General features: G+C 40.6%; 1 protein-coding gene across 1 annotated transcript in view; it reads right to left on the bottom strand.

Moving 5' to 3' along the window:
- Nucleotides 1-10,855: 10,855 nt before the first annotated feature.
- Nucleotides 10,856-15,112, bottom strand: part of ASPSCR1 (ASPSCR1 tether for SLC2A4, UBX domain containing) — a 76,237-nt gene continuing 71,980 nt past the window's right edge. The window contains exons 13-16 of the mRNA XM_060764854.2: nt 14,187-14,238; nt 12,414-12,483; nt 11,955-12,145; nt 10,856-11,428 (exon numbers count right to left, since the gene is read on the bottom strand). Coding sequence (XP_060620837.2) covers nt 11,415-11,428; nt 11,955-12,145; nt 12,414-12,483; nt 14,187-14,238 — 327 coding nt within the window. The 3' untranslated portion in view covers nt 10,856-11,414. The remainder of the gene's footprint in view (nt 11,429-11,954; nt 12,146-12,413; nt 12,484-14,186; nt 14,239-15,112) is intronic.

Raw genomic sequence — 15,112 nt, 5'->3', positions numbered from 1 at the left:
TTTTGCAGGCTCCTTGTTGCAATTAATCATAGAAAGTCAAGTAGCTTCAAAGGGTTGTTTGGCCTTCCCCCCACCCCCTCTTTGTAGGACGAAAGAAAAACTTTCAAAAAGGAGCAGAATAACAAACAGCATGTGTGAGGATCCCACATCACGCAGGACCCAGCCCCTCTGTCAGCAGGCGAGGGGGAGGCTGTGAAATAGTAAACCTCACACATGGGAGAGGCAGGGCAGAGCCCAGCAACTCTGACTTCACAGCAAAATAAAGCCTAGGCCTGCTGAGGACAAAGTAACTGCATCTTAAAGCATGAACGCAGCAGTGCAGTACTGGTGCCTCAACCATAAGCCCTGTTCAATGGGACTTACTCCTAACGAAGAAGGTGGTCCTACGGTTGCTTATAGATTAATATCCAAGCTGGTTGACAAGAGTAGTTTGCCAAAGTTGTTTCTCATATATCCATTGCTATATGTTAATAATGAACTGGAACAAAAGGAGAGAAATCTGAAAGCTTGCAATTTCCATCAGCACTAGCCAGCACCACCAATGATAAAGAATCATGGAACTTACTGTAGAACATGGGGGGGGGGGGGAGTCATTTGTGCCTTACTCCTCATTTGATAGCAGAGAAATTTGACTTCAGGCACTAGTTAGCGAATATTACATTATTTAATCTAGCCTGATTGGGATCTGTTTCCTATAATATTTTTCCCCATTGCCTGCTGCTTCACCTTTTAACCAGATTGCAGGGCTGAAATAGTTTACATGTCAGTACAGATGTCAGTACCTGCCATTAAGCAAGGGCGTTTTCCCTCTGTTGTACAAAGACAGTGCTAAAGCTACACTAAACAAGAATGACAGTGTTCTGTTAAACCTCTATGTAAGCAGCCAAGCAAAGTGGAAAGACAGTTATATACTCTAATACATTATTTAAAAAACCTGTTCTATAGCAATGACAATACATGCAATCAAATCCTGCATATTTACAGGGAAGCAGAAATAAATATGGCCAACTTGAGTACTTTTTATGGACAAATGTATCTTAAGATTAATTTATACACCAGATTTATATTCTGCCTTTCCCACCTACCATTCAGGTAATTTATTTATTTATTGTATTTATATACTGCTTTTCTCAGCCCTAGGGGGACTCAAAGCAGTTCTTCCCTTGTCCAGTTTTTGTTTTCTTAACTACCATGTAAAGTATTTTAGGTGAAGGGATGGGTGACTGGTTCAAGGTCATCCATTGACTTCCTATCTGAGTGGAGAGTTGGACCTTGATCTGCCCATTCTGAGTCCTAGTGCGAATCACTCATTTCTACACCACAGTGACTTGTGACTTATACAGGCTTAGAATATCAATAAAAATATCTCATTACTCAGAACCTTAGCAAGCACCTCTTCTACCTTTTCCTGAGTAGTTGATTACACACTAGAAGCTTGTATCTTTTTGAGATAGCTGTCTTTTAACCTTGGTCAAAGCAAGACTACTCAGAAGTAAACCTTCTGTTTAAGGAAAGTATATTTCCTATTCCACTGCAGCAGTAGTGTGAAAGTCTACTTCTAATTTCATTTGGTTTGACATTGTCTATCTCATGATACTCCAAATAACTCTTTTGTATGTAGTTTTCACTTGTTTTTTTTTAATCAAAACACCCCCATAAATGAGGGAGCTTTGGCTTCCCATCTAATTTAATACCCATGAAGGAAGGGGTGCAAATGTACTACAGAGCATTTAATATGAATTTGAATACGTACACCTGTGACAAAGCTAAACTAAAACAGATGTCACTTTTTGATCTGCTGACACACTGATTTTTAACAGGTGTCTCTTTACATTTTTCTAGGGTAAATTCTAATTATAGTCCAGGCTTGGTGCTGAATGGGTAGGGTTTATGACAATACATGGTAACTATGTCCTGTTCCATGAAATAGCCAGAAGGAATTGATATTTCTAGGCATGAGGTCAAATACGTCTCCCACTCCTATGGATTCAGCAGCTGAATGGTAGAAGTCTATATATTTTGATGTACAAATCATATTGAAGTAGTGGTCAGCTTGGTTTAATCCGCAGTTTTATATAAATGTACCTGAGAGTAAAGTGTCACTGAACACAGCAGGACAGTATAGGACAGTATATATAAGTCTTGTTCTATGAGGTTTTGTAAGTTTACTGACTGCAAAAAAGAAATAGAACTTAGAATTATAGAGCTGAAAGAGACCTCATGGATCATCTAGTCCAACCCCCTGCCATGCAGGAAAGGCCTAATCAAAGTATCCCTGACAGATGGCCATCCAGCCCGTTAAAAAGTTTCCAAGGAAGGAGCTTCCACCACACTCCGAGGCAGAGAGTTCCACTGTTGAAAAGCTTGTACGGTCAAGAACTCTCAGCCTGAGTTCCCAACTTGATTAGTGAACAGATTAATTATTGAAATAAGGCTGGTGTTTTAGAATTTATAAAATACCAGTATTTACTAGTCTTTTATGTGTCACACCCTAAAGCTAAAAGATCCTATATGATCTTAGAATTTAAGCAGGATCAGCCCTGGTTGGTACTTGGATGGGAAGCTATTAGCAATCCGGCAAAACCACCTGAGGATTCCTTGCTTAAAAATCCCCTATAAATCATCAGGCAACTTGAAGGCCCGTGTGTGCGTACCCCCATCCCCTTTTACTGTTTGCCTCCTAATACAATGTATTAATCATCCTATATAATTAGATGTGTAATTAGTTGTGCTAGTCAGATTGTTCTTTCTGGCTGATCAAACAGGCCAGAGGGGGATTGCAGAGTGGGTGAAAGGGGCCTCCTTGGAATAAGACAAAATTCCAACTTGCCTAAAGGAGGCAGTTGTGAGGCCTATATTAAAAAAGCCATCCGTGAATACCCCTATAATGGATAATTATCAGCCAGTGTCCAGCCTCCCCTTTCTAAGTAAGGTCTTGGTGGCCTCCAAACTCCAGGGATGTCCGGATGAGATGGATTATCTAGATCCATTTCAATCTGGTTTCAGACCTGGCTATGGTAGAGAAACAGCTTTGGTTGCATTGACAGATGACCTAGACAGGAGGAGTGTGTCCCTGTTGGTTCTCCTGGATCTCTCAGTGGCTTTCGATACCACTGACCATGGTTTTTTCTGGGTTGTCTCTCTGGGATGGACTGAGAAGCACTGCCTTACAGTGGCTCCGGTCCTTCCTGAAGGGTTGTATACAGAAAGTAGTCCTGGGGGACTCCTGTTCAAACCTCCGGCCATTGTTCTATTGGTTCCCTCAGGGTTCCATTCTGTCCCCCATGCTATTGAACATATACAGGGTTAGTCAAAATGAATAGGCCAATAAGAAAATTAATTGTACCCGAATGTATGTTTACTGTAACCAAACCACAGCTACGTAGCGACAGATAAACTATCAAAGTTTTTTTTGAGCAACACACATGTACGTTAATGCCGCTAGGAGTCGCTGTTTTCAAAATGGCGGAATCAGGCAAAGAGAAGGCGTTTTGTGTGATGACATTTGCTAAAACAATGTCAGTAATTACGGTCCAGCGAGAATTTCGAGCCAAGTATGGCAAGGAACCACCTCATCGACATTCCATTGCGAGATGGGTAAAGCAATTTGAGGAGACGGGCTGCTTATGCAAGGGTAAAACCACAGGACGACCGCGTGTCTCCGAAGACACAGTGGAATCCATTCGTGCATCCTTTCAACGAAGTCCCCAGAAGTCGACAAATCGTGTTTCCATGGAATTGAACGTTCCGCAAAAAACTGTGTGGCGCGTGTTATGCAAACGTTTGCAGTTCAAGCCGTATAAATTGCAAATGGTGCAGGCTTTGAAAAAAGGTGACTATTCGAAACGACACGATTTTTGCGAATCAATGCAGCGAAGACTAGAGGAGGAAGGCTTTGCCAACAGACTGGTCTTCAGTGACGAGGCAACGTTTCACCTGTGCGGGAAGGTCAATAGGCATAATCTCTGCTTTTGGGGATCTGAAAATCCTCATGCCGTATTGGAACATGTAAGGGATTCGCCGAAGGTAAACGTTTTCTGTGCAATAACCAACCGTCACGTGTTTGGCCCATTCTTTTTCGCGGAGAAAACCGTAACAGGCATAGTGTACGCTGACATGTTGTCTGAATGGTTGATGGCACAGTTAGAAGAGAAAGTGCCCGATTTCGTATTCCAACAGGACGGTGCCCCTCCGCATTGGCACAACAGTGTACGCGAGTACCTCAACGAACACCTTCCCAGACGTTGGATTGGCCGTGCTGGAGTGACTGATCTTCCATTCCTCCTGTGGCCCCCCAGGTCCCCCGACCTCACACCATGCGACTTTTCTCTCTGGGGGTATGTGAAAGACACTGTGTTCCGACCTCCATTACCGCTGACCTTGGACGACTTAAAACAGCGCATATGTGCTGCATTCGATGCCATTACGTCGGATGTGCTGCAACGGATGTGGAATGAACTGGACTATCGCTTGGACGTCTGCCGTGTCACACGGGGCGCCCATATCGAACATCTCTGAAGGTGAGACAAAACTTTGATAATGTATCTGTCGATACGTAGCTGTAGTTTGGTTACAATAAACATACATTCGTGTAAAATTAATTTTCTTATTGGCCTATTCATTTTGACTAACCCTGTATATGAAACTGCTGGGAGAGGTCATCTGGAAATCTGGAGTATGGTGCCACCTAAATGCAGATAACGCCTAACTCTACTACTCCTTTCCACCAAAAGCCAAGGAAGCTGTCCTGATCCTAAACTTGTGTCTGTCATCAGTCATGGACTGGATGAGGGCAAACAAATTGAACTTAAATCTAGACAAGATTGAGGTATTCCTGGTCAGTCGTAAGGCAGATCAGGCAATAGGGATCCAGCCTCTGCTAGAGAGGGTCACACTCCCCCAAAGCTCAGGTCAGCAGTTTGGGGGTCCTCCTGGACTCTGTGCTGAACCTGGAGGCCCAGGGATGGCTGGGATGGCCTTTGCACAATTAAAACTTGTGCACTGACTGTGCCTGTTCTTTGAGAAGCCAGATCTGGCCACTGTGGTACACACCTTAGTTACATCCCATCAGGATTACTGTAACACACTCTACGTGGGGCTGCCTCTGAATACTGCTCAGAAAGATGGTCCAAAGAGCTGCAGCCAGGTTACTAAGGTTGGCTGCAGGGAGCGGACAACCCCCCTGTTGCAGCAGCTTCACTGGCTGCCAGTCTGTTACTAGACATAATTCAAAGTGCTGGTTATGACCCTTAGAGCCCTAGATGAGTGGTTCTCAACCTGTGGGTCCCCAAGTGTTTTGGCCTACAACTCCCAGAAAGGCCAAAACATCTGGGGCCCCACAGGTTGAGAACCACTGCCCTAGACAGTTCAGGTCCAGTCTACTTGGCATCCCCGTATATAAACCTGCCCAGGCCCTGAGATCTTCAGGGGAGGACCTTCTCTCGGCCCCACCTCCATTTCATGCTCTGATTGGTGGGAATGAGAGAGTGGGCCTTCTCTTTAAGTGGCTGCCCCTCGACTCTGGAACTTCCTTCTTCCCAGGGAAGTCAGAATGGCCCCCTCTCTGCTGTCCTTCCAGCTGGAGGCTAAAATCTTCTTATTCAGGCAGGCTTTTAAAGGTGGGGGTGTTTAAGATTATGTCAGGGTCTGCTGTGATTTTGTGATGTGATTTTATGTTTTTATGGTTTTAACCTGGATTGTTTTAATATTTATTTTATTTAATACTGTTTTAATAACAGTATTGTTGTATTGAAATGCTTTTTAGTTGTGAGCCTCTTTGCGTCTCTGTATGGAGAAAAAAGTGGGATATAAACAAACATAATTATACTTTTCTTGTAAATGAATACAATTTTTTATTGTGAGTAACTAGCGATGGAGCTGTGGCTTCTTTTGTTGTCAGCTGAAGTTAAAAACTGTGGGAAGATCTATTAATAGTTTTAGTATGGGAGCATATCAAAGCTTAAATTCCTTTTTGAAGCATGAGTCTAACGCCTTGTACAGCTAAGCTTGAACGCTGCAGCCATGCTGACTACAGGATTTGGGGAAATTTAATCCATATAACTAACTTTTCCAAGTTCAGTCCAAAAGTTCAATATTTTCTCTCTAGTCTTGAGGCATCAAGCTTCCACCTATATAATTGCTGGATAACTTATCCTGGGGAAAATATATTATGTGTTACATATAGCTTTGTAAACACTAGCAACAAGGGTAGGTTGAAGGGAACTGATGTCACCTTCAGTTTTAAAAAGTTAAAGCAAAGTTTCTAATCTGAGCAACTAAAGCAAAAAAGGTGCAAAAAAGTATTTAAATTGGGTATCTTTAGTTGTCTGTTAATTTGGCTTAAGAAAACAGCACTCCACCTTAACTAAGCAACTTAGTGTAAATATAGCATCTGTTCAAAAACCAATGTATGAAGCTGAGTAAATGCCCTTTCTCCTGATCCTGCATTGTAATTCCCATCAACCTATCTAGCATTGCTAGTGGTGCGGAATGCAGGGAAGTGCAGTGCAAAACCTAAAGGGCCACATTACTACTGAAAAACAACAAAAAGAATGACCACCCAGAATTGTGAGTGGGACATGTCTGAACACAAGTGATAGTAGACGTCTTCATTCTCCTGCTACAAATTTTTAAGGTAATCGCATCTAACAAACGTGAGATTTTGAAAAAACACTTAGATTTTGAAATGTAAGGAACTTTATGGATGAATCCTAGAAATAAGACTTGAGTTTGGCATTTGCATTATGGAACTCTTGTCCCACAGGCACAGTCTCTATACAACTTCTCTCTACCACTTATAAAAAAATATACGGCAATAAAACAAAAGTATGTTATGAAGAAACACGCATATACCTCTCTGTCAGGAGACCCATTACTAATGTTCATAATCCATCCTAATAGTAAGTGTGTGTGTATTCTGTTTGATTTAGATCTTACAATATTAAAATACAAAGTGCTGAGCATGAGGATTATACCCAGAAAGCACCTTTGGTGTCAACATTATATAGACCAAAAGAAACAATTGTAAAACCGCAGCCTAAAACTCTGAAATAAAATACCTGCTAACCTTCTACTCAGAGCTGCTTACTGATGACCTATGCACACCACATCCTTCCAGTTTGCAGAAAGAGTAGAATTGGTGCTGTTGTAGTGCAGCCTAAATCCAATTTCTACCTTATCTTCTGTGGCAGTCATACAGATGGCAACAATATGTGTATGACAACAACGACAAGTGGGGTACCAGTTTTCAACTCCTGTTGTCTTCTACACTCCTTAGTGTCTCATTTTGAGGGTGACATTAAATATCTGTTCTTTTCCTGTTTTAACTACTTTCAGCTCTGTGCTCACAACCCCATTTCCCCCTACCTTTTCCCTCCCACCACCCCTCCCAATTTTCTTCAAAGCGGCTGGAAACATTTGGAAGTAATTAGACCTGAAGGGAAATGTTGGCCAGTCTGGGAGACAATGACAAGTGCCAGGAACCCTTGGTGCCCCATCCAGTCACTTTGAAGTTCATTCAGATGGTACAATGCTCTGTTTTCTTTGTTAGAAAAAGTGGGGGTAGGAGGGAAATGGGCCATGTCAGGGCCATTGAATAGAAAGCAGGTTACTCTGAACTGATAGAGAACCCGATTAGTGGGAGGAGGGAGTACACAATTCAGAGGGAGACGGGCTGAAAGGCCTCCTCTAGTCACTCAGATTTAATACATCTCCATGTACATTTACGGAAAAGTCATACAGTTAAAATCCATTGATGTGGTTTCTATTTAGATGAATCTGAATATATCACCTGAGTGTTTGATCATTTTGGCTCAGTCACAAAATCGAATAAAGGGGCAGTGAGATCCAGAATTGCAAATGTTTAGCATTTGCTTCTAAAGCATACAGATATCCCTTTTGCTTACACAGCAACGGTATGTGGAAAAATCAAAGAATGCCATAAATTAGGCATACACAGATATACCTATGGATGTTATCAAAACACAGAAAGCAATTCAGGCACAAAAAACAAGAGCTACACTTTGAATTCAACAAAGGCTTGAGTAAAGTGCAGTGACTTGGCTCAGTACAACTCTGTATTCAGTAGAGAGCAATGCTGAGCTGTCTCACTAAATGCATCTCTCAGTTTAGAGCAGACAGCATGCACCCACAAGGCAGTTAACAGTTGGGTGCTCAGCCAACAGATGTACCTTACTTCTCATGGAATGTGTGCAGCGGACCCCGGGACAAAGGAAAACAAGGCTTCAGTGACACAAGGCCAGAGATGGAATTCCTGGACCAGCACAAAATGAACCAAAGCAGAAGCATTTGCCAAATTGGGGGCCAGCATTTTCTTTTCTATAAATATTTACAGATTCGACATTTCTTGGCACAGAAATGCAAAGGGAACAATAAATTAAGATTCTAACTGTCAGGCAAAATAAATTTCAGGACTGCTATCAAACACTTTCAATATTCTAAAATAAGGGGAAATGGATATTTATTTGAGGTACACATTTTATAAAAATTATTCTAAAATGTGTATAAGATTATTTCCTTTTGAAACAAGCTCAATATAAATTGACAAGTAACTAGTATCACAAAGGTTTTTATAAAACTCTCCAAGTTAAATGTTAGAAATAGCATGCAAAGGGGTGCTACTTTGGTACATTATGTTAATAAGTTTCCTTGATTTGTAATTCTTGAGAAACTTATTTTAATAAAAGCAAAAATCTGGTTAACTGGGTTGTTGTAGGTCTTTCGGGCTGTATGGCCATGTTCTAGAAGCATTCTCTCCTGACGTTTCGCCTGTGGCAAGCATGCAGGTGAAAACGTCAGGAGAGAATGCTTCTAGAACATGGCTATACAGCTCAAAAGACCTACAACAACCCAGTAATTCCGGCCCTGAAAGCCTTTTACAATAAATCTGGGTTAAGTAGCTACCAGGCCTATTCATAGTATTGTTGGGGAAAACGCTCATGCACATAACGATAATTTAAAATTTGAGTTGGTACAAAAAGCAAGCATAGCACATCCAGTGCATAGTTAGGAAAAGTATTTTTGGGAGCTGAAGTTAACATTTTAATTATATTGATAAAACTCCAAATGGAAACATAAAATGTGATTTCTACACAGATTGGTCCTTTTTGTTACATACTGGAATAATTGTAGAAACCCTGTTAGAAAACCGTATTTTTTCCTGTTTAGTAATGCTGTTTATATAATAATAAATGTTTTCATTGGGCACAAGTCAGAGGTCTGAAAACTATCAGATGTCGTCATAGTTCCATCCTAAATTATGCCAATAAGCCGTCGTGTTTTTCCTTTCCACACGGAAAACGTTATCCACAAATTGGTTCTGGAATTAAAGAGGTGAATTTGTTGATACAAGAAAGGTTTGACTATTCTCACAAGCCAGTTGTCGACAAGTGGCACAGCTGGAATCTCCTAGGGAAAGGGAACCAGAGCCTTTTGAAATTGCTGCTAAGTAGAGATACAGCTATCTTACACAGGAACAGGCCTGGGAACGCAGGTGATTGCTGTCACTCCTTTTTCTTGACATCACCGACACAGACTGGGGCTAAATGCGGCAAGGAAGAATTGCAGCTCCCATCATCCACATGGCTGTACTGGTGGTGACTGCGAAATGTTGGAGAAACTGTATTGAATTAGGTTCAAAGGTTGCAAAAGAGTGTAGGAAGCCCAGGAGAAAGGCCGGTAGAATAAAAATGGGTTCATGTATCAGCAGGCATGTGAGCACACACAAACTGACCAAACAGTTGAAATCTTGTTGGAAGCTACAGTTTAACAACACAGGGAGGAGCATACGATTCCTACCCCTGCTCCAAAGAATGCAGAAAATTTCTATCATGGATGAAGACAAACAGGTCAGCTCATTAAAGCCCTGCTTTAAAATTCAAGAAAGGAACACAGTAAGGAAGTAGAGGCACTTGTGTCAAAGACACAAGTGAAAGCTGACTGAAGTCAGATAGAGAAAACTGTAATTGGCTTCTTCTCACTTGAGGTGGAGACATCCAACAAGGAATTATGTCTCTGACAATCTGAAAACCTATATCTCAAATGTGTGAATAATAAGGACATTTTAAAAATCAGTTCAAGATTTCAACAAACCTAGCCATGTGCAAATCAAAAAGTAGCAATATAAAATGGCTTGTACGACTGCAAATGGCAACTAACGTCAAATGGAATAAAAAGGCCTCTGGAGATAACTGTGTATAAAAGATAGTGGGCCACTATTCCAGTTGAATCTGACTTTGGATTGGAAGCTCAAAATATGGTCTTTTCCACAATATGCATCTTCAACCATCAGCAAATGTTAGTGTATATAAGTGTACATAACTGACTTCAATTAAGTATTTAAAAATATTAAACATAAGAGACTTTAAGATGACCTGGTTTTGAATGCACTTGTCTAGAGTAGTAACTCCCAAACTTTAGTCCTCCAAGTGTTTTGGACTCCTAGAAGCCTCAAACTCCCTTTACCAATGACCAGGGATTCTGAGAGCTGAAGTCAAACACACATGGAAGTTCCAAGTTTGGTCTAGAGTAATTTAGTACATATTTGTAACTTCACTACCCCCCCCCCCCCCCCCGCAAAAGCAAATGATCTGCTAGTAGATTTTAATAGAGGTGATCTCATTGTTCAAAACTAGCAGATCAATAAAACAATTTAAATGACTAAAAATGCAATTTCAAGGGCCTGATGGATCTCCAGCATGAGAAATGGTAACTCATACTAGATGCAGGTGCTCTGGGGTTACATGCAACATCCACAAGACTGTTTCTCCTGTCTTCAGTCCCTTCAGAGTCTCTGGGCTCCTTTTCATCGGCACACAAAAAAGTAAACTTCTAGGAGTGACAATTAAACTTTTATTGACATTTCAAAACCAAAAGTGGACTTTTGCTTATTTATGAGGTGGACTGATCATTTTTGGCAGACCTCAGAAGATCTTATGGGAGAAAAATCAGTCTTCAGACATGCTGCAGTTGTTTGCTACTGGGCAAGTTACTGAACCTAGAAATGACCTAACAAATTTCTAAGCACCATTTATGTATGAGAACCACAGCAGCTTAGAGGCTCCTCTCCAGGGTGGCAAAGGATTTTCACAAATGTGCCTGATTACTTCATTTATTCTAAAATAGAAATGTAGGAGGTTTTCTCAGCTTTACTGTACTGCCATATTTGTAGCCAGAACATAATTCTGCAGACAAAACTTCTTTCAATTATTCCCATTACAGTAGAGTTGGCAAGAGAAAATGATGCATTGCAATTTTATTCTGAAAAATCTGTAGGTGAGGCCAGGCCTTTTGGTATGTCATTCAACATAGTACACAAAGTGAAAATGAGGCAGTTGAACACGTTGCCCCTCAAGCCAGGCAAGGCATTGCACTTGTTGGGCTATTACATAGATCCTTCACCTTTTTCCACCTGAAATACAAACAGAAAATAGCCATCACAGCTTTTGCAATAATCTTTTGCTACAGCAAAAACTTCCACATTGCTGCATTTCCAACAAACATCTCAAGCAGGAGGCAACCCAAATGGTAAAAGGTTGGAAGCCATGTCCTATGAGGAGTGGCTTAGGGAGGTGGGGGGTAAGTTTAATCTGGATAAAAGGTGGTTAAGAGGGGACATTTTTTAAAAACGTGAAAAGATGTCACATTGAAGATAGAGCAGGCTTGTTTCTGCTGCTTCAGAGATTAAGATACAGAGTAATGGTTTCATAAGGAAAAATCTTCAGATGGAAAGAGCTATTTGAAAGTGTAAAATGCTGCCACAGAGTGTGACTGAGTCTCCCTTCTGTAGAAGTTTTTAAACAACCTTGATGGCCATAACTATTACACCGGAGTGCCATAACTGTGCCATAAACCTACATGCAGGATGTTGGGCTACTACATAGATCCTTCCTTCCTGAGAAAGACACTGGTTAACAGCAAGTATTGTAAGAGGGTACCTGGCAGCTTCAACCACTTTGGCACTTTTCCAGATGGAGTTCTCCTGGCTTGTGGCTGGGAAACTTCCACAGCTGTGGCCATCTCTGGGTTTCCTGGTACTACAGTCTCTGCCGCTTCCTTTGGTTCAGGTGGGGAATGAATTAGAGGTTGTGAACTTGGTGGAGAATAAGTCACTGGTTTAGACGAACGTCTAGGAGAAAAAGTAAACATGCAGATGTTAAGGCACTTTAGATTTTGAACTTCATAGCAAAAGTTAAAAGATTTATGAGTTTCATGTCAACAGAATGCTTTTCAGTCTTTAGGAGATGGGACAGTGTGGGTGGCAATCTTCATTAAGCTGGGATTTACAAATCTCCAAGTGTGAACACATATGCAAGCAAGTTTTATCAATTGCCAATACTTTTCACTAGGCAAGGCAATCATCCATATCTTCAAAAAGGAGTACAGCATCTGCTTACCTGGCTACTAAAATGTCAGCTTTAGAAAGGGACACTGCAGATTCCAGCAGGTCCAGCCTCAGATAGTAATCTATAAACACACAGAGTTCATGTCTGTTAAATAAAGTAATAATTCTCAGGATACCTGTAGCAAAGTGCTTCAAAGCAATGAAGCCTTCAAACTCACTTCTGTTTTTAAAACCTGCATCAGTTTGTCCAGACATCACTCTGAATACTGACTGAGTGATGGTTAAAACACTAACAAAAACAAAACTGCAGACAAACAGACAGTGTCTCACCCTATATGTATATGTTTTGCTTACTCTTTGATTCTTTTGATCTTTATACCACTGGCCATTTACCAGTAAAATGCTCCACTCAGATAAACTGCTAGATGATATCTTCAACATGCAGCACAATTCTACTCTGATCTCCCCTGCAAACAAATGTTAAAGCCTCCTAAACTATGATCAGTTCAGCTGTTATGGTTATCTGAACAGATATCCATAGCAGTATGTATCACACTTGTCCTAAGCTTGAAGCTGACCTATTGGAGATGTGGAGTATTTATATATCTTTTATTCGTGGCTGTTATAGACTGTAAGTTCTATTTGATTTCACGAAACTATTTATGAATAATTAAGGTACATCCTAGATATTTTAAAAAGTGGTACAACAGCTTGTAGGATATACTTAAACCAGGTGTACTTGATCTCACTTTACTTATTGTAACACAGTGAGATTATTATTTATATTAACTTAACTAGACACAACTCCATTGACTGCCAGTCTGTTTCTGGGCACAATTCAAAATGCTGGCTTTGACCTATAAAGCTCTATATGGTACAGGCCCCGGCTATTTAAATTATTTTCTCTTCCCATAAGAGCCAGCCCAAGGTGTAAGATCTTCTCTTTATTCCAATTTCTTTGCAGGTACGGTGGTAACATGGGAGAAGGCCTCCTATGTGATTGCTCCCACACTTTATAACTCCCTTTTGAGGGAAGTTAGGAAGACTCCTTTGTTGTTTTCCTTCTTGTGACAAGTTAAAATCTTTCTTCTCTAGCAACCATTGGAAAATTGCTTTTAACAAACAGGAGTGGTTTTATGGTGCTATACTGTTTTCAATCAGTTTAGGACTAAGATTTTAACTGGTTTTAATTTTGTTATCATTTGATACTGTTTTTTTAAATTTCATATATTTTTACCTATATATTTTTATTGTACTCTCTGCCTTTTATAAACGGCCTTGAGTCCCAGCCTGGAAGAAAGGCAGATATAAACAAATAATGGGTGGATGGACACAAACAACAACTCCAATAGTTTAAGTCAATAAACTGAAGAACTGAACCAGGGGAAACATTCACCAAATCTTTTCAGCCATTATTAACACCAAGTTGGGGCGACTCCGTCTTTTAACTGGAGATGATGATAATGGTGATTTGTCATCACCATATACATACTCTGCTTTTTCTCTGCCAAAGGAGACTCAAAACAGCTAACAATAAAAATCATAAGTATATCTGTGGAAAGAATTGATATTTCCATTTATTTCATCTTAAACTACAGCAACTATATATCATCATTTCTATGCCAGGTTGACTTCTAAACTGGTATCATGGCCTGATATCAAATCCTTGGGCTACCAACGGTCCACTGATTTTTTTTCTCAATATGCTCAAATAGGTCCAAATACCTTAAAATTGGGATTGGCCCCTGGGACTTTGCTCCTTTGGACACTTATACAGAGCTTTGCTGAACCTTCTGGAAAGACACCAGAAAAGTCAGCTACTTACCATTATGCTTTTCAGATCCAAAGTATACAACAGCAGCAGGGAAAAGGTTAGCCTGCAATAAGAAAAATCACAGGGTTAGAAGGAAATAGAGGAAAACTGGGAAACGTCTCTTCTGTAGTCAGCTGGAGAGCATCTAAGCACTGCAGACAGCAGCTGTCTTTTATTCTACATTCCACATGCCAAAGGAGACCTTTTTTGCTTGTCAGCATATTGCTGCTGAAGAAGAACAAGACAAACCTTCATGCTGGTAACAAAGCTCCTTTCAATTATAGATGACCATGCAGTGGCCAACAGTTCTTACCCCTTATAAGTTTTCTATCCCACATTCTCAAGCTTGAGTTAAGAAAGGCAAAATGTGTTAGATCACTGACATGGAAAAGAGTCCATTCCACCCTTGTTGGTTGCAATAAGAATTACAACTTAATGAATGGATGCTGGAGCTCTCTCCGCTTCTCACACCACCCCATTCTTCCAAATGTATTGGAGGTTGTTTTTTTTTCATTGTACCATAAAAATACCAGATCTTGTTTGATCTTGAGGTTCAGCCCTGGATAGTAGTTCAGGGGAGAGACCACCAACAAATCCCAGGTACTATAGGCTATACTTCAGAGGAAAGAACTAGGAATTCTACCTATGCAAGAAATAGGAATTCCTATTTCTTGCATAGGAAACCCTATGAAATTGATGAGGTCACCATAAGCCGATAGGTGACTCTGTGTCACATGCACTCATAATTTTGAGAGACAGCTTTGCACTTAATATTTGTTAACTGCTCTGGGAGTCTTTTCTTGGCTAAAGAGTACAAATACTTTTAATAAATCAAGAAATGATGGATTAGCACAGAGAAGGGCACACAGAACTGCTGAGCGTCTGCATTTGCTGTACTACCACAGCCAAGGACTGTATTATTGGGTTGTTGTAGGTTT

This window comes from Anolis sagrei, chromosome 2 (assembly GCF_037176765.1).
Source record: "Anolis sagrei isolate rAnoSag1 chromosome 2, rAnoSag1.mat, whole genome shotgun sequence".
Classification (NCBI taxonomy): domain Eukaryota; kingdom Metazoa; phylum Chordata; class Lepidosauria; order Squamata; family Dactyloidae; genus Anolis; species Anolis sagrei.
Note: the sequence above shows the minus strand (reverse complement) of the source record. Positions and strands in the feature narration are given on the sequence as shown.